General features: G+C 35.5%; 2 protein-coding genes across 2 annotated transcripts in view; both read right to left on the reverse strand.

Annotated features, from left to right (window-relative positions):
- Window positions 1–27,505, reverse strand: part of LOC125662394 (uncharacterized) — a 1,158,266-nt gene that overhangs the window by 57,914 nt on the left and 1,072,847 nt on the right. The window lies entirely within an intron of this gene.
- Window positions 950–27,459, reverse strand: LOC125661699 (uncharacterized). Its single transcript, XM_048893810.2, has 11 exons — window positions 27,379–27,459; window positions 16,069–16,115; window positions 14,646–14,731; window positions 13,357–13,428; window positions 12,556–12,694; window positions 9,309–9,397; window positions 8,993–9,067; window positions 6,555–6,663; window positions 5,801–5,919; window positions 4,515–4,668; window positions 950–1,510 (listed from the first exon to the last, which is right to left on the reverse strand). Exons 2-11 carry the CDS (start codon window positions 16,106–16,108, stop codon window positions 1,020–1,022), a joined length of 1,374 nt encoding a protein of 457 aa, XP_048749767.2. The 5' UTR covers window positions 16,109–16,115; window positions 27,379–27,459; the 3' UTR covers window positions 950–1,019.

The following is a 27,505-nucleotide window of genomic DNA, read 5'->3' on the forward strand; positions in this document are numbered from 1 at the left end:
TAGTTTTTAAGAGTTAGTAGGTCTTCCTCTCTGTGTAAGACAGATTTTAAAAATTATGCAGTTTACGTGCATAAATGAAGCATGACCTGCCTTAACATACCCGCGTATATTAGGGTTTAAGTTTAACTGCGATAAGGTACTGGGGTATATATTAGGGTTTAAGTTTAACTGCGATAAGGTATTTGGTGTATATATTAGGGTTTGAGTTTAACTGCGATAAGGTATTGCAGTATATATTAGGGTTAAGTTTAACTGCGATAAGGTATTGGGGTATATATTAGGGTTTAAGTTTAACTGCGATAAGGTATTTGGTGTATATATTAGGGTTAAGTTTAACTGCGATAAGGTATTGGGGTATATATTGGGATTAAATTTAACTGCGATAAGGTATTGGGGTATATATTAAGTTTTAAGTTTGAGTGAGGTGAGGTATTTTGGGGTATATATTAGGGCTGAACTTTGAATGACGTAAAGTATATGATTATATAAAACAATGTCTTTTTATGTACAGTAGTGTTTCACAAGAAGACTTCTGCCAGGCACCGTTTCCTTTTAACTCTATTACTCTCTTTTGTCATATTAACAACAACAACAACAAAAAAGAACTGGGGAAAAAACACGGACAAAGATCTTTTTTAAAGTATGATCATGTATCAAAATTGCTGTGAAAGAATACTTATAGAAAAGAAGGACACCTGATGAAGGATTGAAATTTGCTCCAATAGGAACAATGAAATCTGGTTATATGGGAAACTGAACGAATAGTTATTAATCTCATAAATCAAAAGGGAATACAAAATTTGGAGTAGATCAAACACGGATCTCTAGACATGCCAGGCACTCTAGAAGTTAAGAGCATAAGAGGACCAAGGATCTCCTTCTAACGATATCTTATTCCCTTCGTTAGCCATGTGCAAATTGTTCTTCCTGCACAAGAAATACTGAAAAGTTTGGTCAATGTTTTATTGCTATATCTTCAAACCACAGTCCACCTCTCCAGTGGTTAGAAAGAACCATCTCTATGCTGTGCATACACCACACGCTTTCGGACAAATTTTAGATTGTTCTTGGTCCAGGCAAGCAGTACTTAGAAATTGAAACTGTTGGCATCTGGGATCCGTGTCAATGCAAGGAGGTTTTGTGGTTGTAGTAGTTTGCGAACAAAGTCCGCATGTTTTTGCACAAACCGTAGCCTTCAACGCGTCGACACAAACTGTCATTACAAAATCGAATTGATGACACCGTGGGTCTGTGTCACAACAACCACTAGGACAAGACGCAGTAGTAGGTGATGTGGTGGTGGGCATAGTGGTGGTAGTTGTAGGTGTGGGCGTGGTTGTTGTAGTTGTGGTTGTCGTGGTTGTGGGCGTGGTTGTCGTGGTTGTGGGTGTGGTTGTCGTAGTTGTGGGCGTGGTTGTTGTAGTTGTTGGTGTTGTCGTAGTTGTGGGCGTGGTCGTTGTTGTAGGTGGGGTTGTTGTAGTGGGTGTGGTCTTTATCGTTGAGTGAAATTCTAAATTGCATTTAAAGGTGATATTCAAAGTCGTGCAAGTCAGCTGCATTAAACAAAATAGTTTATCTAACACTTTAGTAGCAGCCTACCATGTAGTTTTAAAATAAACTTAAAAGTTATCACCGGTAAGAAATATCTTAATATAGGCATATTTCTATAGATGTATATTGTACAATACATGACGTTTATTCATACAACACTTTCCACACAAAGGACTCGATGTGAAAATGTTATATTGGCTCAAAGAATACATAGTTACTCACTCTTTATGAAATCACTTAGTGGATCGTTCAGAATTACATTTCTTGAACAAGACTGGGTAAATAATAGAACCAAAAAATATGTACCTATTTGTCTGTCGCCCTTGTAAAATATATATATAAATGTCTATTGAGAGCTCACGGCACATCAAAGGATGATTGGCAAGTTCCTTATACAGTGACATTTCGGTGTATTGAACACAACTATAATGAATTTACGCTTATTGCAAAAATGATATCCATTACATATGAGTGGAAAATAGCGAATTTGAATTGTATCTAATAAAGTTTCTATATAATGAACAATTTTCACCGGACTTTGAGGTTCGCTATAATCATATTTTACTGTATATTCAATTCAAAAATATCAAGATTTGAAGGATATAGTATACAGTGCATGGTCATTTTTTTAATCAATGAATTCAGCAGTAGGGTGGGGCCATGACGGGGGTTACATTTGAATATTTTCATGAGAGTATATAGCGGGAAAACTTTAATCAAGTAGCATGTTCATGATCAGTTATATCGTTTGCAAGAATCTTTCGTTAATTCAGATTCAAGTTAATTCAAATTCTGGTGGTGGAGGGATGGGGCGTCAAGAGGGAAACAAATTATTATGCTAGAATTGTTTTAAAAACAAAATCTTACTCTCGAGAGCAGCAGGATAAGGATTTGCTATATTAATATGAACAAGTGAGGATAACTAAAAGTTATCAATCTGATACACCCAATAAAGAATATAAAGAGAAGGGTAAACACGTTCCCTGAACAACAGTGCTTGGGAGGAGTACGTATCCCTGGTTGACCGGTCACGCCCAACTTGAGCCCTATATCTTGATCAGGTAAATAGAGCAATCCGTGGTGAAAATCAGTACTAGTATGTAACAATTGTTATGAAATATAAATAAATCAGACGGCATTAGACCTAGTGATAACCACTATTTGCATTCATATGTCGATTCGTTATATGCCAGCAAAATCGACAGAAGACGTCACAGAGTTCTCCACATCTGCTTCGTACTTATATATTTTATTGAAAATAGATATTAATGGAAAACTTTATTACAATGGGATGGTTTCCGTTTATACATCGTCAACTTCCCATATTTATGGAGCAATATTCCATTATCACATGCATATGAGTTTTATATATCTCAACTGATTCGATATACAAGAGCTTGTTCTGCGTATGATCAATTTTTAAGTCGAGAAAGTCTACTGACATTCCCGTTTAAAGTCAGCATTTCGCAAATTCTATAGTCGTTATAACGATTTAGGTCATTGGGTGAAATGCTCTCTGACCTGTTTCATGCCAATTGTTAGGCTTTTCTTGGCACACTAATTCTGACTACGGATTTCTTCCGTTTACATGATCAAGATACTAGTATAGGGCTCAGTGCGGGTGTGACCGCTCGCGAAAGGGGATGTTCACTCCTCCTACGCACCTGATCCTACCTCTAGTATATTCAGGGGTCCGTGATTGCCCAAATCTCTATTTTGTATTCCTTATAAGAGTTACGAGATTGATCACTGTTTGTTATCTTCACCTTTTCATCATTATAATGACCATAGAATTTGCGAAATGCTGACTTAAGACGAGACTGTGAAAACCTCTGCAACATTAATTGATTTGGTAATAGCCAGTCTCAATTTAATAATTGATCACACACAGAGGAAGCTCTTGCGTATCAAATCAGTTCAGAGTCATAAATTCCATGTGTAGGTAATAATGGAATATTGCTACACATGTATGGAAAATTCATGGAGAAGCTGAAGTCATCTTGTTTGACATAAAGTTGTGCTGTTAGTCTTCCGCGGGCATCTATGTTCAATAAAATATCCAAATATGAAGGAGAGATGGAAGACTCTTTTTTGTCTTTTATTTCGAGTTCACTCGGATATATCGAATCAACAAATGAATGAAAATGATTATTGTTGATGAATATAACGTAATCTAAATGTCAATTAATGACCACGGCAATACATTTTTTCTTTTTATGTAGAACATTTTTTGAAGACATCATGTCACAAAAAGCTAAAAACAGGTCAGTTTATAATGGATCACAATGTATATTCATAGGAATTCGAACAGATTGTGGGAAGACCTGATCACCAAAGAGTAACGTAAATATTGGCAATGAGGAACTCATAATCTTTTATATCAATTTCAAAGTACCTTTGCCTAGAATCAGGGTGATGTCTAACAAATATGGTAATAAAGATGGCATTTATGAAGATGAAGAACAGCTGAACTCAGGTGAACATTAAGGTTCATCATAATGGACCTTTTGATAATTGATAAAGCGTCCTCTGCATAGAATGCTACTTCATCTAAATACATGTACTATTTTTCGCATCAATTACATGAAGATACAATTGAAAATTAATTTATGATTGAAAATATACATATGCAAGGTGAAGATAACGAACAGTGATCAATCTCATAACTCCTACAAGCAATACAAAATAGATAGTTGGGCAAACACGGACCCATGGGCACACCAGAGGTGGGATCAGGTGCCTAGAAGGAGTAAGCATCCCCTGTTGACCGGTCACACCCGCCGTGAGCCCCATATCCTGATCAGGTAAAAGGAGTTATCCACAGTCAAAATCAGTGTGCCAAGAACGGCGTAACAATCTATATGATTATTTATCTATATAGCAGTTGCTGTAGAGCCTGTCGAAGGAACATCTTTACTTCAATATGATTTCTCTTGAATCAAATCCGGAAATGGAAAACTTACTAGGCATCACATATCCTTTGGCAGTAACGAACCCGTTCACATTTGTGGCAGTGCATGTGTACGTGCCATATGACGTCACATCCGCTGTCAGAGTTAACGAAGGTTGGTTATTTAGAACTATACCATTTGGAATCGGCCCTAAGTTTCCTGCCAGCTGGAATAAGATGTTAAATGTTGAAAATGAAAGGTCGATAGTTGAGTTGATAGTAAACAATCGGAGGGCCTTATCAAGGAATAATTTGTGAAAATGTATCCTGACCACCGATATTCAGAGTCAACAACACAAAATATAAAACATAATCAAATAATAAAGAAAATATAATTAAACTTTTGTTACATGTACACATCCAACTGAAGAACCCCAAAATAGGGAATCTAAAAAATACTGTACATCATGCTTATATCGAATTAAAAACGACTCATTGTGGAATACGATTTATTTTACACATCTTGGATTGAGATTCACTTCGCTATTCAGATGCAATCTTTAGACTCTATTGTTAATACAATATGGTTAAGTCAATTCAAACTGAATCATACTTCGTTAAACCGGTTATATCCGAAAGAAAACCCATTATTGCACGCATTTTTGCCTTTATGCAGTGCCTTTCTTTTAAATATCATTTGATTAAAACCCAAGATGGAGAGCAGACAACAACATGAGAAGCAACTTTCAGCCACTCAAGACTGTCTGAGTGACACGATACCCTCTCTGTAATGGTGGATTATGCTTACAAAGGACACAAAATTTCATCGAAATATTGCTAGATCTTTTGTGTTACATGTATGTATACGTATGTATCATTCAATCAGTGACATCACATTCCTCATAGAAACCTAATTCAATTTCGCGAAATTTTCGGCTGGCACAATTTTTGGGTGCATCTTGAACATTCCCGAGCAATTTATAGATGTTCGACTCATTTCTGACGTAACAGCCAAGTGTCACGCATACTGTTGACTTCAAGTAAACCCTTAACTGTAAGATAACATTTAGACAGAGCTAAAGCATTCGTTTCATTTCAGTTCGCATTAAAACAAATTACGAAAATATTGATGCAAGGCAAAACGATAAGAAAATTAAAAGTAAAGTAAAATGATTTTCATTTTGGGATTCTAAATGACTGTATGTTCTAATTCAATCAAAAATCACTCTTCAGGGATTTCATGTGATTTTTCTTACATGCTCCTCACTTTCATACTCTCCAATGTGTTGTCTCTGACACTGTACAATACCAGGGACGAACAACAGAGTCAGACATGCGATTTGATACATAACCACTTACAGGTTCAAAAGTCCATTTAATGGTGCCATTCGTCTTTGGATCCACGCGGCACCGAAGAGTGACCTTAGTGTGCGGATCCACGGTAAAGTTATCAGGTTTTGCGATAAACTGAGGCTTACCTGTGTCAAGAAAATCATTTATATTGAGTTAATAGTAGATTACAATTATTTGTATTGATGGAAAGGCAGCTTTTTAGAACCTACATTCACAAAATATGGAAAACTTTGATGAAAGATTGATTGATTGAATGTATGTATCTTGTTAAATGTCCCTCTCAGAATTTTATTTACTCATATAGAGACGTAACCAATACCGGTGAAGGGCTTCAAATTTAGGCCTATGCTCGGCGCTTACGGCCAGTGAGGATTCTATAGCGTGCTATGACACGGGGCATCTGTTTTTAAGGTACATGAAATCTCCGAGGACCCGTGACATTCACACCTGGTGCCAAGCGTTTGGCGATGGAACTGTCACTACCTATTTTAACGACGTAGGACTGTCGCGGTCGGGATTCGAACCCTGATCTTCTACATGGGGGATGAACGCTCTACCTCTAGACCACCGCGGTGGTTTTGATTAAAGAAGAGGTAGTTCTGAGCTCAAGGTCCTACTAAGAAAATAGATAACCAGGGCAGTCATTGTCACCATTTCATGGGGTTTTTCGTACCTTTAACACGAAAGAGTTCCATATGGTTATGACCGTTTTACTACAGGTAAAATGTACAAGGATTGGAGGAATACAATGATAGCGTACCTAATAACGCCAGTCCACAGAGGCCAATGTTGCAGTAGTCATGGTCGCAACACTCGTTACAACTACCAGAATTAGGGAGAGATGGAAATAACCCCAGGCTCTGACACACCTAGAAAAACATATACAGCGAGAAAATGTTAGGGAGAGATGGAAATAACCCCAGGCTCTGGCACACCTAGAAAACATATACAGCGAGAAAATGTTAGGGAGAGATGGAAATAACCCCAGGCTCCGACACACCTAGAAAAACATATACAGCGAGAAAATGTTAGGGAGAGATTGAAATAACTCCAGGCTCTGACACACCTAGAAAAACATATACAGCGAGAAAATGTTAGGGAGAGATTGAAATAACTCCAGGCTCTGACACACCTAGAAAAAAACATACATACCGCGAAAATGACCGCTGTAGCAAGAATCATCCAAAAATAGCTAAAACGAAGACCAGATTATGTAAAAATAAAAAAAATGGAGCTAGAAAAAGTCCATTGTCGCTAGAATAAACAAACAAATAAATAAAGAAACATACAGTTAATGATACACAGGAGCAGCTAACATAAACAGGGATAGCTATTATAAGCCAATCTAACTAGAATAAAAAGGTAAAGATAACGAACAGTGATTAATCTTATAATTCCTATAAAGAATACAAAATCAACAGTAGATGTGGGATAAGGTGCCCAGGAGGAGCAAGCAACCCTAACCCTGCCACACACACCGTGAGCACTATACCTTGATCAGGTAAATGGAGTTATCCGTAGTCAAAAATCTAGGGTGTGAAGAACGCCTTAACAATTAGTATGAAACACGTCAGATAACATTTGACCCAATGACAGATTGTATTTGTAAATTAGATTAATATCACGACCGTAAAATGTGCGAAATGTTGTTTAAACCCCCGTAAAATCGATTTGTTTGTCTCGATTGAAAAATTGACTATACGCAGAACAAGCTCTTGTGTATGGAATCAGTTGAGAGATATAAACACCATATCCAGGTGATAATGCAATGTTGCTACATAAATAATGGGAAGTTGACAATGGAGAAACTGAAGTCGAGACGAATTTTGTCATAAAGTTGAGTTGTTAGTTTGCCGTTAATGTCTATGCTTAATATCATCCCGTGGGGATCCGGGTTATAATAGGTCCTCAGCACCCCTTGCGTGTCGTAAGAGGCGACTAAATGGGGCGGTCCTTCGGATGAGACCGCAAAAAACCGAGGTCCCGTGTCACAGCAGGTGTGGCACGATAAAGATCCCTCCCTGCTCAAAGGCCATAAGCGCCGAGCATATTTTGCAGCCCCATCACCGGCAATGGTGACGTCTCCATATGAATGAAATATTCTCAAGAGGGACGTTAAAATTCAATCAATAAATCAATCTGTGCTTAATAAAATATCGAAGTATGAATATGATGTGGAAGACTCTGTGATGTCCACCATTTCTAATTCATTGAGATATATCAAATCGACACGTGAATGAAAATGAAAATACTATATACCCCTTATTGGGTCAAATGCTGTCTTGACATGTTTCATATCGATTGTTAGGCCGTTCTTGGCACACTGATTTTGACTGCAGATTACTCCATTTACCTGATCAAGATATAGGGCTCACGGCAGGTGTGGCTTGTCGACAGGGGATGTTTACTCCTCCTAGGCACCTGATCCCACCTCTGGTATATCCAGGGTCCGTGTTTGCCTAACTGTCTATTTTGTATTCCTGATAAGAGTTATGAGATTGATCACTGTTCGCTGTCTTCACCTTTCACAAACATAGCGACAGAAAAAATAGGTTAAGTAGAAAAACAAACAAAGTGAGGAAAGAACAACATTGCTTAAATATACGCAGACATAGTGAAGAAAATTCTGGTGTAACTAGAATAGAAATATACATGGTGAAGAAAACAAAATGTGGAACAACTGGTGTAACGAAAACGTACACAAATACATCTGAAATAAAACCAGTGTGGCTACATAACCAATGTAATTATCTACATCAACATCATTATCTTGATCAACATCAGGTTGAGTATCACTGCCCAAAAAGTATACTACGATTTACATATTAAAAATTTTGACTGTGTATTACAACATGTATTGATATGTATCACCTTTGAATTCATACTATATAAACTATCATAGCAACTTCATTATCTAGATCAACATCATTTTTATCAACATCTCTCTCTCTCTCTCTCTCTCTCTCTCTCTCTGTTCTCTCTCTCTCTCTCTCTCTGTTCTCTCCCTCTCTCTCTCTCACTCCCTCCCTCTCTCTCTCTCTCTCTCTCTCTCTCTCTCTCTCTCTCTCTGTTCTCTCTCTCCCTCCCCCTCCCCTCTCTCTCTCTCTCTCTCTCTCTCTCTCTCTCTCTCTCTCTCTTTCTCTCTCTCTCTCTCTCTCTCTTACATGAATTAACCTATTAGATAAGAAAGTTTTTTACCCGTTTCCTCTGACATCCCAGGTGAAACCTTACTTCTCCTGTCGCATGGTTTGTCACCTTTTCTGTAAAACATTGCTGGAAGAGGATAACAAGACATTAAAAAATATATCTGACATTACTGAAGTCCATTCCGAAACTGATATAATGTAATTTTTTTTTTTTTTTTTTTTTTTTTACATTTCTATCCAGTCTTGATTTGATTTGTCAAATGCTTTTAATATTCGTTTAAGTTCTTGATATTTCTCCTACAATCTAACAAAACGTTTTGTCTTAGTGTGCCATAATTACGGTAGGAACATATGTTTCACAACATTACCTCATCCAAGCCGCAATAACCGGTAGTCCTGCAATCCTCTGGATTTATGACGTCATCACACTGATAACATTTAGATTCCGGTCGGTCACCTTTTAACAGAAAACTTTATTGATAATTGTTGTTCCGCGAGAGAATGCAATCCCCATTATACCTTCTGCAATCTTATCCACACCCTACATTAGCGAAATGAACGAATTAAATTAAGAAATAAAATATCATTTTTAAATGTTATTGGGATATGACATGAATTTGGTCACGTAATCAAATCATATAGATTTGATCACGTACCAACTTCAAAACTAGGAACAATATCACAAAGAATATAAGATATAGATATTTAATTGAAAAGGTTTGAAAAAGACAAAACAGGTGTATAATAAAGGTAATTTAGAGCGCAAAGTTAACTGAAATGAAGACAAGAAGAGCGGAGTAAACTACATCAATGATGTGATTTGGTCGCGATCAGCGATGGAGAAACTGGTGTTGGTCTAGCCTACTATGTTGAAAACGCAATTGTTGAACACAGATTTCGACAGAAATTCAAAGGATCTGAGAGAACTGATGGAGGATATGATGGGCCAAGTTAACGTTAAACTCTTAGTCAGCTTTTTGGAAAGAAACAACGGCATGTTCGTTAGGACTTGCGGTTGTAGCCATGCAGGAGATGATTCGAGACAGTAGGACAGAATTAGACAAAGAGCAGGTAGGTTGCGTCTTTTATTTACCTTCAGTATGTGTAAGAGAAAATAAACACGAGCTGGCGGTGTTTTTGTTCACTTGAAAGATTTCTGTTGAAGGATTTTAATGAAGACTCGTACCGGTACACTGACATGAACATATAAATTTTTCGAGCCTTGAATGATCATACCGAGTCAAAGCTGTGATGACAGTTGCCAGGAAACAACAGGTGAATTTATCATCATAAAGTAAATAGGCTTATAATGTTTTTCGCTTCCAATATCATTGAACTTTTATAAATTCGCCGTGCAGAAGTTGCAGACGGTATTTAAAACTATATAAAATGAAACGACAGAACGGTGTGTTTAATGTTTCTCTTTTATGAATTGATGAAATTATTGTTTGTTTACAAAATACTCTGTATAGATATCCTGTTGCGTTTGTTTCTGTTGTGATGTCATTGCAGTGGCGGATCCAGGGTTTACGAAAGGGGTGGGTGAAAGTCAAGTATTAGCCAAAATACTCAGCCATTGTGGGTGCCAATAAGGAATTTCATTCACACTATTTCTATAATTAAATTTATGGCGAAAGGAGGGGTGGGGGGTCTAAATCCCCCACTGCAATGCATAAGCAAGAAGCCAGGTGAAAGTGCAGGAACTGACTTTTGAAGCGGTGATTGTATTCATACGCAAAAACAAACTGATCACGTGACCAAATTCATGTTGCACGAAATTGAACATTAATTTCATTAGTACTGTCACATAAGGAAGTGCATTGGCAAATGTAAATATAATTGCATGAATTCTTAGAGAGCTATTCTATATCGTCACAATGGCTGACTTCCTTTTAAAACATAGACGAAAATATAAATATCAGCAATATTTTCTATTCAATTTTAATATCATTGAGTAGCTCAGTGGGTCAGCACGTCGACTGCTGAACTGTAGATCGCGGGTTCGAGTCTAGGGAACTTTTAATTTTTTTCAGATCACATTCTACTAAAACTGCATTATTTTGTTTTTACAACGTAAATTTTGAAAGTTTTTATTTTCTAAATATTGTTGCACATATCCCCCACTTTTCATCCATTTCAAATTTCTCAGACGTAACATTCTTCCTTAAAGGCCTGTCAAAGAATCCCCATAACATTTTTCATTAGTGTTATCGGAATAAGAGTGTTAAGCCCCGGGATATCTTTACTGCAGGCTGTTCGGTGGAGGAGTAAATCAAGTTGATCCAAATTGAGACAGATGTCAAATGTGTTTGAATTAATTATCGGGATGAGAAATTATTGCACAATTTTCAGAAATGATTTAGGACTATTGTCGTGGGGTTATATTTGAAATGGAAGGTGTAGGTCAAAGCGGATCTTAGCGTAATGTAAATCAAAAATGTAAAGATAACGACCAGTGCTCAATCTCATAAGAAGAGAGAATCGAGAAAAAATTTCTTAGAAAATCTAGAGGTGGGATGTGGTATCCAGCAGAAGTAAATATTCAAAGTATGACCTATAAAGGCAATGGGACCCTACATATTTTCGGTGCTTTTAATCAGCATTTGGATTGAACTTTTAAACGTTGGTGGACATTTGTCTCAAGGCAATACAGTATACGAGTGCGAGTACCACACGTTGGTATCACTATCGTTAAAGTAAAAGCGTGCCACTTCACTTGATCGAGCGTGCAAATTTCACTCAATGATTGGCCCTATAGTTCCAATAAAATAGAGTATGGATGACACGCTATGCGCATTTTTTTTTTTTTTCAATTTGATTGGTCACTGATGACAAACGCAAAACTGGAGGCTATAAAACGTTTACCGTACTCATATAAACTCATTCATTTTTATTTTGACTACAACTCTGAGCAAACCTATTCGAAACATACTCAAATAATTTTGAGTATGTACTCTATATGAGTGTGAGAATGATTTTACACAAGTTTTATAATCTTCACTTTTGAGTATGTGCACGATTTTGAGCACAGGATTTGAGTATGAAAACGCGCTCCAACAAGTTTTATTACCTCCTGATCTGCTTCATTAACATCTATTAGAAGCCTCGATAAACGATTGTACGCTCGATCAAGCGTCGTGTCATGCTGATAATGAAATGATATTACTAGTATATTCTATAACAAAAAATGACTTGACATGATATAGAATTTTCCAATCACTGATAAGATAATTAAGAGCAATCATTTTCTTCTTGTATTATCGTCTGTATCATATCCGTATACTCAATTAAGATTTGCAGTTTGGTTGCTGATTTTGAGAACTTTTTCGGAGACCCATCTCCACGTACGTTGTATACACACAATGGTTAAACCAACGAATACAAGAAAGAACGAGCTAGCAAAACACTATATCCCTGCCACAAATATTGTAGAATTACATCTTTTGATATAGCGAACTTCCCATGGTTTGAGAAAAAAGCGGTACTTTGGTTGCAGTGTTAAGATTCCTTGGAGGAGTTGTCGTTTTATAGAAGAACACGCTTCTGTTTAAGGAGGAGAGTAACTGATAGCGGTGTCCATGTCGATTAAACAACGAGATTTTACAGAGATCTCACCTATGCCACACAGATGGGTATTGCATGGTGTGCTGTCGGGACTCGTGTGGTTGCCGTCTGTACAACACTCGTAGCAATTCGTGATGTCTCTCTTCCCGAGCACGTGATCATGACTGAGGCCGCTTATTACTTTGCAAATCTGAAAAATCCTGCCATTTTATTCCATCCTCATACAATGTGGACAATAATTTACTAAAATACTAATACTTTATCAGGAGACAAAATACCATACAGACAACTTCTGGATACAGAGTATATGTTTTCATGTTGAAATTAAAAGATTGCGAAAAAATATTATACATGCTCTATACCAACTAAGATCGTTTGATACCCGGATTAGATTATGGCTCGCAGCACCTCTTTGCTGACGAAAGTTTCCAAATCCGATTTGTTCAAAGAGCATGCTTTTTTTAAACGAAAAGACCACATGCATGTCCTCATAAGATCTGACTCCGAGTTAAAAACAAATTGTGACAACAAACAAGAAGAAAAGATGAAAATAACAACATTCAAACAAAGATTGAAGAACTTTACCGGTATATGATAAAGGTTTTATTTGCCAACATGAGTTTGCAATAGTGATTTAAGTTCAAAATAACGTTATTTTAGTATTTGCTTTTAACCCAAGAAAATGAATACCAAATATAAATACATGCGAAAGATAAAAATGACTTATTTTAGTCCATGGTTACTCTTTCAATATCAGATAAATAATCGACTTATTGTACAGAGAATCCTACAAGCTCAATAGTGCTGATTCTGAGAGGGCTAGATGATGCCAACGAACAATTTAATTTTTACCTGCATACTGATACAGCCAGCCTCATATATCAAGCTTCCCACGTCTGTAGTCACTTTCTGAGTGTAGCATCCCTAGAAAAAACATAAAAGAGAACAAAACACATGTACTACCACATGAAAACTGGTGACCCAGATTCAGAGTACGATCTCTCCTATTTAGAACCATGTTCTATAAATTCCTATTTGATATCTCAAAATGTCGCGTTAAATCGCGAGAAAATACATTCGTGATTTTATTTTGATCAAGATCGAGTCTTTGCATGTACTTTAGCAATATAAATATAAAAGCGAGTAATTTTAATTCGCGAATGATGCTTCTCGTGAAATTAAGCAGAAAGCCCTCGCATACATTTAGAAATTTACAGTATCATTTTCATGCTGGTCACTGGTTTTAATATATCGTTTTGGGGAAATGTAGTGTGCATTTATAAGTATACCAACACGAGGACAATGAATTTCTAATTCTAGAATAAGTCGCATCAATATACGTCATACCAATATCAATGTTGGTTTCTCCTTATTGATTTTTCTGACGTTTCGTTTTGTTTTCTTATTTTTGTTTTGTTCTGTGTTGTTGTTGGTATTATTGTTGTTGTTGTTTTGTTGTTTGGGCTACAACAATCATTTGTAGAAATGTTTCGTTTTGTTTTCTTATTTTTGCTTTGTTTTGTTTTGTTGTTGTTGTTTGGGCTACATCAATTATTTGTTGAAATGTTTCGTTTTGTTTTCTTATTTTTGTTTTGTTTTGTTGTTGGTATTATTGTTGTTGTTGTTTTGTTGTTTGGGCTACAACAATTATTTGTAGAAATGTGTCGTTTTGTTTTCTTATTTTTGCTTTGTTTTTTTTTTTTTTTGTTTTTTTTTTTTTGTTGTTGTTTAGACTACAACAATTATTTGTAGAAATGTTTCGTTTTGTTTTCTTATTTTTGTTTTGTTCTGTTTTATTGGTGGTATTATTGTTTGTTTGTTTTGTTGTTGTTGTTTTGTTGTTGTTTGGGCTACAATAATTATTTGTAGAAATGTTTCGTTTTGTTTTCTTATTTTTCCTTTGTTTTGTTTTGTTGTTGTTGTTTGAGCTACAACAATTATTTGTAGAAACGTGCAGTGGTCATGATCTATTTTCTGCTGTTTTCAATTCAACTTTAACTTCGTCAAGTTTCTCTTGTTAGTCTTCACTACCAGCCTATCATCAATCTCTCTCTCTCTCTCTCTCTCTCTCTCTCTCTCTCTCTCTCTCTCTCTCTCTCTCTCTCTCTCTAGTTTTCCCTTGATCCGGCCCCGATATTTACCTCGTGATCACCGCATTCCACCATGTTGTTACAATCAGTCAGTATGGGGACCCCGTTACAACTCAGACACCGCGGACCTGACAATGCTGTAGAGAAATCAAAAATAATAGCACACATTGTAGAGAACAACATAAAGATCAGAGTCAAAAAAAGGGAAAAAAAATACTAGCCATGCTAGCACACTCTATATTTTTAAAAAGAAGATGCATTGGTATCGTGGAATCGTGAAGAAATCACGAAACGTGTATACAAGCAGTATCTCAATACTCCGCGTCCTTAGAAACGTGTATACACGCATTATCTCAATACTCCGCGTCCTTAGAAACAAGTATACAACCATTATCTCAATACTCCGCGTCCTTAGAAACGTGTATACAAGCAGTATCTCAATACTCCGCGTCCTTAGAAACGTGTATACAAGCAGTATCTCAATACTCCGCGTCCTTAGAAACGTGCATACACGCATTATCTCAATACTCCGCGTCCTTAGAAACGTGTATACAAGCAGTATCTCAATACTCCGCGTCCTTAGAAACGTGCATACACGCATTATCTCAATACTCCGCGTCCTTAGAAACGTGTATACAAGCATTATCTCAATACTCCGCGTCCTTAGAAACAAGTATACAAGCAGTATATCAATACTCCGCGTCCTTAGAAACGTGGATACAAGCATTATCTCAATACTCCGCGTCCTTAGAAACAAGTATGGAACGTGATAGCTGTCTGAAGATGAAGGTGTTACAATATGACGTGATGACGTCATTATATGATGACGTGCCTACATAATATATGATGCGTGTTAGCGCTTCATGAAAAGTATGCTTGCATTGAGCGTTGCTGTTCACACTCACATGTATTTTCAAAACTGATATTTTCATATTCATATTTTACTTTTATTTCTGTCAGAAATACTTCCGTCTGTTAAAAACGTCGTGTCATAGATACACATATTAACTGCCCATTAAACACATTCATAGGGAAATGGCTCTCATTTCAAATGGTAAGATATATATCGGAGGTAGTGTATATATTCAGATATGACGCGTTTGTATTAAGAAATTCATAAAGAAATTCGATCAATAAGTATATTATATTCTCTTGAGTAAACAGATGAAAAACCAGAAGTTCCACCGCCTTATGGATTAATTAGTGAACTGACCTTAATGTCAGCAAAATTTGCATATCCCTTTTAAAGATTGCCTAGCTGGGTAGATCAGTTTGTTAACGTGTCGTATGCTGATCAGTAGGTCGTGGGTTCTAATTTTGTTTTTAATCAATTTCTGCTAAAACTGCATTCTTTTTACTAACTAAAGTAAATTTTCATAGTACCATTGTACATATCATCCTCTTTTCATCCATACCAAATTTCTCTAGTATGTTATTCCTCCCTTTAAAGATTGCAAGGAAACTCTTCACTTACCTGCTCCAATTACGGATAACAGAATCAAAAGTTTAATCATTCTGAATCTACAATATAAAATACGTCATTTTGAATCAAATACGGAAAATCAATTACGTCAGAGATATCGACATAGGACAAAGGTTATGGCAGAAAATATCTCTTGAAAATAAATAACCGAAAAATAACACGTTCTTGGATTACCAAACCGTGAGCACAGATTATCCTCTAGAAGCAGAGGACTATGCAAACCCATGCGCACAGCTTGTCTCGGAAAATTTTCACTATTTCTATATAGCTTTGATTGCCTAAAATTGTTAGATTATCAAAATGTACATTTATGATCAAGCATTGTCTGATAGATAAATTCTGCAACTATAAAGTTAAAATAGCATTAAATCGAAGCTGATAATACAACTAACTCACAAAAACATATATCTATCCATTTAATGTTTATGTCCAGGTATAGGGTTTAGGTGGTTGTGACTGGTCGATAGGGGATGCTTACTCCTCCTAGACACCTGATCCCACCTCTGGTATATTGAGGGGTCCCTGTTTGCCCAACTCTTAATTTCATATATTTTACGTTATAAATGATCAATGTTCGTTACTTTCACTTTTTCGTTACAAATCATTGCGTGTGATAAAGTGAACGTCTAGGTAATTGAATATTTGAAACAAAAATAAAACAATTTACTGCTATTTAGGCATACAACCGACTTCAATGAGGATGTAAATGGGTTATGAATTCGTAATCCTTTTCAGGATTCTTTTTTTACAAGTACGACTAAGATAAAAATAAAAGGTTTGACATTTAATCAATGGCATATCACGTCACGAGTTAGCAAGGATTCCTGATTTAATCAAACATTGATACAACTTACGGTCTGATTAAGTCAATCAACAGGGATTGAAATACAACGAAAGTACAGCGTTTCTCAGTATTTCGAAATTTTTATCTTACATGTTTCGTACCGATTGTTAGGCCGTTCTTGGCACACTCATTTTGACTACGGATAACTCCTTTTACCTGATCAGGATATAGGGCGTACGGCGGTTGTGACCGGTCAACAGGGAATGCTTAATCCTCTTAGGCACATGATCCCACCTCTGGTGTCTCCAGGGGTCCGAGTTTGCCCAACTACATGTACTTTGTATTGCTTATAGGAGTTATGAGATTGATCACTGATCGTTATCTTCACCTTTTATGTAGTTGTGGGATCTATGTACTGAGTAACTGGTCCTTTGAATACAGTTATCTTCTGAAGTTGTTTACACCATCAAAGAAACGACACCCCATTTTTTTCCGGAAATACAAGCTTGCTAACTTCAGTTGATCACGGGGTTCTGAATACTATCCAACACTAGAGGATCTGAAGACTTCCTGGAGAGACACCGCCTAGAGTGTGTACGAGTAGATATTTGATTTTTGACTACGTAAAACTTTTTAAACTTCATCATAAAACGGTGAGCCCATTTGTACCGATACATTGACCTTAGACCTTGAAACCTATGGCAAAGTCAAGGCCATCCGACATGTGCTCAACTTTGTATGTTTCATATGAACTTTCACTGGTGATTGGCTATTAAAGGGCGACTTTTGACTACTCTAAACATTTTGAATTTTTCATTGATCTACCTTGAATTTGTTGCCATGGTAACACAACGAACCTTCTTGTTCTCTTCATTGTCCTATCATGTTAGACCTTTGAATACGATGTCATTAATGACGTTCGTTCATTCTATATATCGGTGCCTGACCATCATAGACAGACCTGCTTCCAAGCAGTTATCTTCCCTAAAGTTGTCAATTTTTTTTTTCGAAATCCTCAAACCTTTATCATAATGAAAAAGTGGATATAACGAATAGTGATCAATTTAATAATTCATATAGATAATACAAAATAGAGAGTGGGACAAACACGTACTCTTGAATATACCAGAGGTGGGACCAGGTACCTAGGGTGAGTAACGTACCCCTTGTTGACCGGTCACACCCGCCATGATCTCTAAATCTTGATCAGGTGTATATATGTAATCCATTTGACGTTTAACCTTAAAACACAATCAACAATGAAAAGTGGCATTTATTACCATTGCCAAATATCGAAATCAGTATCCATAGTATTTAAATCAGTATTCATAGTATTTAAATCAGTGTTCATAGTATTTAAATCAGTATTCATAGTATTTAAATCAATATTCATAGTATTTAAACCAGAATTCATAGTTTTTAATCAGTATTTAAATCAGTATTCATAACATTTAAATCAGTATTCATAACATTTAAATCAGAACTCATGGTTTTAAAATCAGTATTCATAATATCTATATCAGTATTCATAGTATTTAAATCAGTATTCATAGTATTTAAATCAGAATTCATAGTATTTAAATCAGTATTCATAGCATTTAAATCAGAATCCATAGTATTTAAATCAGTATCTAAATCAATATTCATAGTATTTAGATCAGTATTCATAGCATTTAAATCAGTATTCATAGCATCCTTGCCTTTACATGTAAATGAGCATACAACATTGAGACAATATCCTTTGTAATATCTACACAGAGTATAAAAGAAAGAAAATACTTAATCTGTTCACTATAGAAAAGAGTTTGTTTCAAATCAAAATTGAAAACAATAGCATATTTCTTTCACTTTGACAGTTTAGGAAAAATATTGAATAATTTCCAATCAACATAGACTCACATCCAGTAATACCCATGCTGATTCCGAGAGAAGATTTAATAGTATAGGCCCAGGCCCGGATTTCTTGACATGAACTTAAGTCGAAACTTGGACTTAAGTCTGAGAGTTTACTCAAATATTGACTGCTCAAATAAAAGGAAACTCAAACTTAAGTTGGAGATATTATGAGAAATCCAAGCCAGATCTCAGACAGCAGAATCAGGATAACGAACAGTTCTACTATACCGCGAGAATACAGTGAGATCTCAGTCAGCAGAATCAGGATAACAAACAGTTCCACTATACAACGAGAATACAGCGAGATCTCAGACAGCAGAATCAGGATAACGAACAGTTCTACTATACAGCGAGATCTCAGCGAGATCTCAGACAGCAGAATCAGGATAACGAACAGTTCTACTATACCGCGAGTATACAGCGAGATCTCAGACAGCAGAATCAGGATAACGAACAGTTCTACTATACAGCGAGATCTCAGACAGCAGAATCAGGATAACGAACAGTTCTACTATACCGCGAGAATACAGCCAGATCTCAGACAGCAGAATCAGGATAACGAACAGTTCTACTATACCGCGAGAATACAGCGAGATCTCAGACAGCAGAATCAGGATAACGAACAGTTCTACTATACCGCGAGAATACAGCGAGATCTCAGACAGCAGAATCAGGATAACGAACAGTTCTACTATACAGCGAGATCTCAGACAACAGAATCAGGATAACGAACAGTTCTACTATACCGCGAGAATACAGCGAGATCTCAGACAGCAGAATCAGGATAACGAACAGTTCTACTATACAGCGAGATCTCAGCGAGATCTCAGACAGTAGAATCAGGATAACGAACAGTTCTACTATACCGCGAGAATACAGCGAGATCTCAGACAGCATAATCAGGATAACGAACAGTTCTACTATACAGCGAGATCTCAGCGAGATCTCAGACAGCAGAATCAGGATAACGAACAGTTCTACTATACAGCGAGAATACAGTGAGATATCAGACAGCATAATCAGGATAACGAACAGTTCCACTATACAGCGAGAACACAGCGAGATCTCAGACAGCAGAATCAGGATAACGAACAGTTCTACTATACCGCGAGAATACAGTGAGATCTCAGACAGCAGAATCAGGATAACGAACAGTTCTACTATACAGCGAGAATACAGTGAGATCTCAGACAGCAGAATCAGGATAACGAACAGTTCTACTATACAGCGAGAATACAGTGAGATCTCAGACAGCAGAATCAAGATAACGAACAGTTCTACTATACAGCGAGATCTCAGACAACAGAATCAGGATAACGAACAGTTCTACTATACCGCGAGAATACAGCGAGATCTCAGACAGCAGAATCAGGATAACGAACAGTTCTACTATACAGCGAGATCTCAGCGAGATCTCAGACAGTAGAATCAGGATAACGAACAGTTCTACTATACCGCGAGAATACAGCCAGATCTCAGACAGCAGAATCAGGATAACGAACAGTTCTACTATACAGCGAGATCTCAGCGAGATCTCAGACAGCAGAATCAGGATAACGAACAGTTCTACTATACCGCGAGAATACAGCGAGATCTCAGACAGCATAATCAGGATAACGAACAGTTCTACTATACAGCGAGATCTCAGCGAGATCTCAGACAGCAGAATCAGGATAACGAACAGTTCTACTATACAGCGAGAATACAGCGAGATCTCAGACAGCAGAATCAGGATAACGAACAGTTCTACTATACAGCGAGATCTCAGCGAGATCTCAGACAGCAGAATCAGGATAACGAACAGTTCTACTATACAGCGAGATCTCAGACAGCAGAATCAGGATAACGAACAGTTCTACTATACAGCGAGAATACAGCGAGATCTCAGACAGCAGAATCAGGATGACGAACAGTTCTACTATACAGCGAGAATACAGCGAGATCTCAGACAGCAGAATCAGGATAACGAACAGTTCTACTATACAGCGAGAATACAGCGAGATCTCAGACAGCAGAATCAGGATAACGAACAGTTCTACTATACAGCGAGATCTCAGACAGCAGAATCAGGATAACGAACAGTTCTACTATACAGCGAGAATACAGCCAGATCTCAGACAGCAGAATCAGGATAACGAACAGTTCTACTATACCGCGAGTATACAGCGAGATCTCAGACAGCAGAATCAGGATAACGAACAGTTCTACTATACAGCGAGATCTCAGACAGCAGAATCAGGATAACGAACAGTTCTACTATACAGCGAGAATACAGCCAGATCTCAGACAGCAGAATCAGGATAACGAACAGTTCTACTATACCGCGAGAATACAGCGAGATCTCAGACAGCAGAATCAGGATAACGAACAGTTCTACTATACCGCGAGAATACAGCGAGATCTCAGACAGCAGAATCAGGATAACGAACAGTTCTACTATACAGCGAGATCTCAGACAACAGAATCAGGATAACGAACAGTTCTACTATACCGCGAGAATACAGCGAGATCTCAGACAGCAGAATCAGGATAACGAACAGTTCTACTATACAGCGAGATCTCAGCGAGATCTCAGACAGTAGAATCAGGATAACGAACAGTTCTACTATACCGCGAGAATACAGCGAGATCTCAGACAGCATAATCAGGATAACGAACAGTTCTACTATACAGCGAGATCTCAGACAGCAGAATCAGGATAACGAACAGTTCTACTATACAGCGAGAATACAGTGAGATATCAGACAGCATAATCAGGATAACGAACAGTTCCACTATACAGCGAGAACACAGCGAGATCTCAGACAGCAGAATCAGGATAACGAACAGTTCTACTATACAGCGAGAATACAGTGAGATCTCAGACAGCAGAATCAGGATAACGAACAGTTCTACTATACAGCGAGAATACAGTGAGATCTCAGACAGCAGAATCAGGATAACGAACAGTTCTACTATACAGCGAGAATACAGTGAGATCTCAGACAGCAGAATCAAGATAACGAACAGTTCTACTATACAGCGAGATCTCAGACAACAGAATCAGGATAACGAACAGTTCTACTATACCGCGAGAATACAGCGAGATCTCAGACAGCAGAATCAGGATAACGAACAGTTCTACTATACAGCGAGATCTCAGCGAGATCTCAGACAGTAGAATCAGGATAACGAACAGTTCTACTATACCGCGAGAATACAGCCAGATCTCAGACAGCAGAATCAGGATAACGAACAGTTCTACTATACAGCGAGATCTCAGCGAGATCTCAGACAGCAGAATCAGGATAACGAACAGTTCTACTATACCGCGAGAATACAGCGAGATCTCAGACAGCATAATCAGGATAACGAACAGTTCTACTATACAGCGAGATCTCAGCGAGATCTCAGACAGCAGAATCAGGATAACGAACAGTTCTACTATACCGCGAGAATACAGCGAGATCTCAGACAGCATAATCAGGATAACGAACAGTTCTACTATACAGCGAGATCTCAGCGAGATCTCAGACAGCAGAATCAGGATGACGAACAGTTCTACTATACAGCGAGATCTCAGACAGCAGAATCAGGATAACGAACAGTTCTACTATACAGCGAGAATACAGCGAGATCTCATACAGCAGAATCAGGATGACGAACAGTTCTACTATACAGCGAGAATACAGCGAGATCTCAGACAGCAGAATCAGGATAACGAACAGTTCTACTATACAGCGAGAATACAGCGAGATCTCAGACAGCAGAATCAGGATAACGAACAGTTCTACTATACAGCGAGAAGGGGCTTTACAGAGAATCAGCATGAATACTGTACAACATAATTGGGCATTTGACATGTGTATATATACCAACCATACCTACATTAAACATTTATCTGCTGGGGATACGATTTTTGTGTCGTCATCCTATCGTACACAAGAAAAGGAATTCCTCCTTAATTTCAAAGATTAGTGAAAACCCATGGGCAAAGCGTAATAGCAGTTAGGGAGTTAAAACTGTTCACTGTTTGCCATTGGAAAATGACCTTGATGAGATAAAGTACACTGCATGTACAAAAACACGGTTTGGGAGATTTATTCCAGAAAAATAATCTTCAGCAAGAAATTTTCATGGGTATATTAACTCTTTGCCTATCACGCCGCCTATGACGTAACAGTAGCATTTGCTTTCGCCGCTGAATGATGACGTTACCCTTTTCCCCACAGCGCTTTGGAGTTGATTTGTGAAAATTCGGAATTTTTAACACATTTCTTCACTACGTTTTCCATTGTTATATAGTCTGTTAGTTTATCAAGGATAGTTCTGATAAAAGCTCATATATACTGTAAGGCTATCGAATCGGGAGGGAAAGCAAGTGAAAAATTACGATGAATATGGGACAAAATATTTTCTTTTGAAAAGATATATAGTCCAAAATTTGCCTTCTTTTTCTTCTTATTTCTCTTTTATTAATTATTCCACATGTATGTTTGTATAACCAAGAAATACCACAAATGAATACTTCTTTATCTACTAGTATTTTTAAAAATCATATCAATATAGATCTACATGTATTTACATTTGCAATGTGTTTTTTCCCTTCGATATGTTCTGTATATTATTTGTTTTAATTCAAACAATCTTATTATAAAATTTCATCTTGATTTCAAAGAAAAAACGTAATAAATTCAGCTTTAGACAAGGTTTAACATATTCATTTGTACTGACGACTCATTCAAAGTTTACTTAATAAAAGTAAACGAATATAAGTATATTCATATAATTATATATAAGTACTACATCATGTTCTGTAAATAAGAATTATCCTATGTAGTTGAAATTTTTTTAACGCATGCATAAATTCTCTTCAATGTTCAAAACAAGATGTGAAAAAAAAGTAAAGCAATGAGAATTATCAACATTACATACAGTAACAAACATGACATTAAATTACAATTTCTAAACACTACATCTAACTACAATCTCTAAACATTTCATCAAATCACAATCTCTAAATATTACATCAAATTATAATCTCTAAACATTACATCAAACTACAATCTCTAAACATTATATCAAATTACAATCTCTAAACATTACATCAAACTACAATCTCTAAACATTACATCAAACTACAATCTCTAAACATTTCATCAAATTACAATCTCTAAACATTACATCAAGCTACAATCTCTAAACATTACATCAAATTACAATCTCTAAACATTATGTCAAATCACAATCTGTAAACAGTACATCAAATTAAAATCTCTAAACATTGTAATAAATTACAATCTCTAGACATTTCATCAAATTACAATCTCTAAACATTACATCAAATAACAATCTCTAAACATTACGTCAAATCACAATCTGTAAACAGTACATCAAATTACAATCTCTAAACATTAGATCAAATTACAATCTCTAAACATTAGATCAAATTACAATCTCTAGACATTACATCAAACTACAATCTCTAAACATTACGTCAAACTACAATCTCTAAACATTACGTCAAATCACAATCTGTAAACAGTACATCAAATTAAAATCTCTAAACATTGCAATAAATTACAATCTCTAGACATTTCATCAAATTACAATCTGTAAACAGTACATCAAACTACAATCTCTAAACATTATATCAACTTACAATCCCTAAACATTATATCAAATTACAATTTCTAGACATTACATCAAACTACAATCTCTAAACATTACGTCAAATTACATTCTCTAAACATTACATCAAATTACAATCTCTAAATATTACGTCAAACTACAATCTCTAAACATTTCATCAAATTACAATCTCTAAACATTACGTCAAATTACAATCTCTAAACATTACGTCAAATTACAATCTCTAAACATTACATCAAATTACAATCTCTAGACATTACATCAAATTACAATCTCTAAACATTACGTCAAACTACAATCTCTAAACATTTCATCAAATTACAATCTCTAAACATTACGTCAAATTGCAATCTCTAAACATTACGTCAAATTACAATCTCTAAACATTACATCAAATTACAATCTCTAGACATTACATAAAACTACAATCTCTAAACATTACGTCAAACTACAATCTCTAAATATTACGTCAAATCACAATCTGTGAACAGTACATCAAATTAAAATCTCTAAACATTACAATAGATTACAATCTTTAGACATTTCATCAATTTACGATCTGTAAACAATACATCAAACTACAATCTCTAAACATTATATCAAATTACAATCTCTAAACATTTCATCAAATTACAATCTCTAAACATTATGTCAAATCACAGTCTGTAAACAGTACATCAAATTAAAATCTCTAAACATTGCAATAATTTACAATCTCTAGACATTTCATCAAATTACAATCTCTAAACAGTACATCAAATTACAATCTCTAAACATTACATCAAATTACAATCTCTAAACATTACGTCAAATCACAATCTGTAAACAGTCCATCAAATTAAAATCTCTAAACATTGCAATAAATTACAATCTCTAGACATTTCATCAAATTACAATCTGTAAACAGTGCATCAAACTACAATCTCTAAACATTATATCAAATTACAATCTCTAAACATACATCAAATTACAATCTCTAAACATTACATCAAATTACAATCTCTAAACATTACGTCAAATCACAATCTGTAAACAGTACATCAAATTAAAATCTCTAAACATTATATCAAATTACAATCTCTAAACATTACATCAAATTACAATCTCTAAACATTACATCAAATTACAATCTCTAAACATTACGTCAAATTACAATCTGTAAACAGTACATCAAATTAAAATCTCTAAACATTATATCAAATTACAATCTCTAAACATTATATCAAACTACAATCTCTAAACATTACGTCAAATTACAATCTCTAAACATTACATCAAATTACAATCTCTAGACATTACATCAAACTATAATCTCTAAACATTACGTCAAATTACAATCTCTAAACATTATATCAAATTACAATCTCTAAACATTACGTCAAATTACAATCTGTAAACAGTACATCAAATTAAAATTTCTAAACATTATATCAAATTACAATCTCTAAACATTATATCAAACTACAATCTCTAAACATTACGTCAAATTACAATCTCTAAACATTATATCAAATTACAATCTCTAGACATTACATCAAACTATAATCTCTAAACATTACGTCAAACTACTACCTCTAAACATTTCATAAAATTACAATCTCTAAACATTACGTCAAATCACAATCTGTAAACAGTACATCAAATTAAAATCTCTAAACATTACAATAAATTACAAGCTCTAGACATTTCATCAAATTACGATCTGTAAACAGTACATCATACTACAATCTCTAAACATTATATCAAATTACAATCTCTAAACATTATATCAAATTACAATCTCTAAACATTTCATCAAATTACAATCTCTAAACATTACGTCAAACTACAATCTCTAAACATTACATCAAATTACAATCTCTAAACATTACGTCAAACTACAATCTCTAAACATTTCATAAAATTACAATCTCTAAACATTACATCAAATTACAATCTCTAAACATTGAGTCAAATCACAATCTGTAAACAGTACATCAAATTACAATATCTAAACAATACATCAAATTACAATCTCTCAACATTACATCAAACTACAATCTCTAAACATTACGTCAAATTACAATCTCTAAACATTATATCAAATTACAATCTCTCAACATTACATCAAACTACAATCTCTAAACATTACGTCAAATTACAATCTCTAAACATTATATCAAATTACAATCTCTAAACTTTACGTCAAATTACAATCTCTAAACATTACGTCAAAGTACAATCTCTAAACATTTCATCAAATTACAATCTCTGTACACTAAATCAAATTACAATCTCTAAACATTTCATCAAATTGCAATTTCTAAACATTTCATCAAATTACAATCTCTAAACATTACGTCAAATTACAAACTGTAGACATTACATCAAACTACAATCTCTAAACATTACGTCAAATTTCAATCTCTAGACATTTCATCAAATTACAATCTCTAAACATTTCATCCAATTACAATCTCTAAACATTATGTCAAATTACATTCTCTAAACATTTTATCAAATTACAATATCTAAACATTACGTCAAATTACAAACTCTAAATATTACATCAAATTACAATCTCTAAACATTTCATAAAATTACAATCTCTAAACATTTCATCAAATTACAATCTCTAATTTGAATACCTTGGCATGTGACCAGAAAAATCACATGGTCAAAGTTCTAAATCATTTCATACTCTCACTCAATTAAAGAACACATTTTTGACATTGTAAAAGGCGTTTGCGAACATTTACAAAAAGTAGTTTACATTCATTTTCCATTCCAGCCGAAAATAGATTAAGGCAAGAGTAAATTTTAAATGGAAGTGAAAAATGAAATAACCAATCGGTGCAGTTGGATCAAATTGGAATGCTTACGTCAGATGTACGTCAATCAATTTTAGACAGCGGGAATCAAGCCAATCAGAGTGCAGATAATTATATATTCATACGATAAATGGAAAATAGTTTTTGATATAATATCTAGAATATTAAGATTTAACTCACATTAATGGCCGTGTGTATAATCCAGTGTTACGGTTTTCACCTGTAGTGACAACCGTGACACAAATCTGAACGGGGGGTCTTATCTTGTTCTGTCACGATTACAGAGAGAGAGAGAGAGAGAGAGAGA

This window comes from Ostrea edulis, chromosome 8 (genome assembly GCF_947568905.1).
Source record: "Ostrea edulis chromosome 8, xbOstEdul1.1, whole genome shotgun sequence".
NCBI lineage: Eukaryota > Metazoa > Mollusca > Bivalvia > Ostreida > Ostreidae > Ostrea > Ostrea edulis.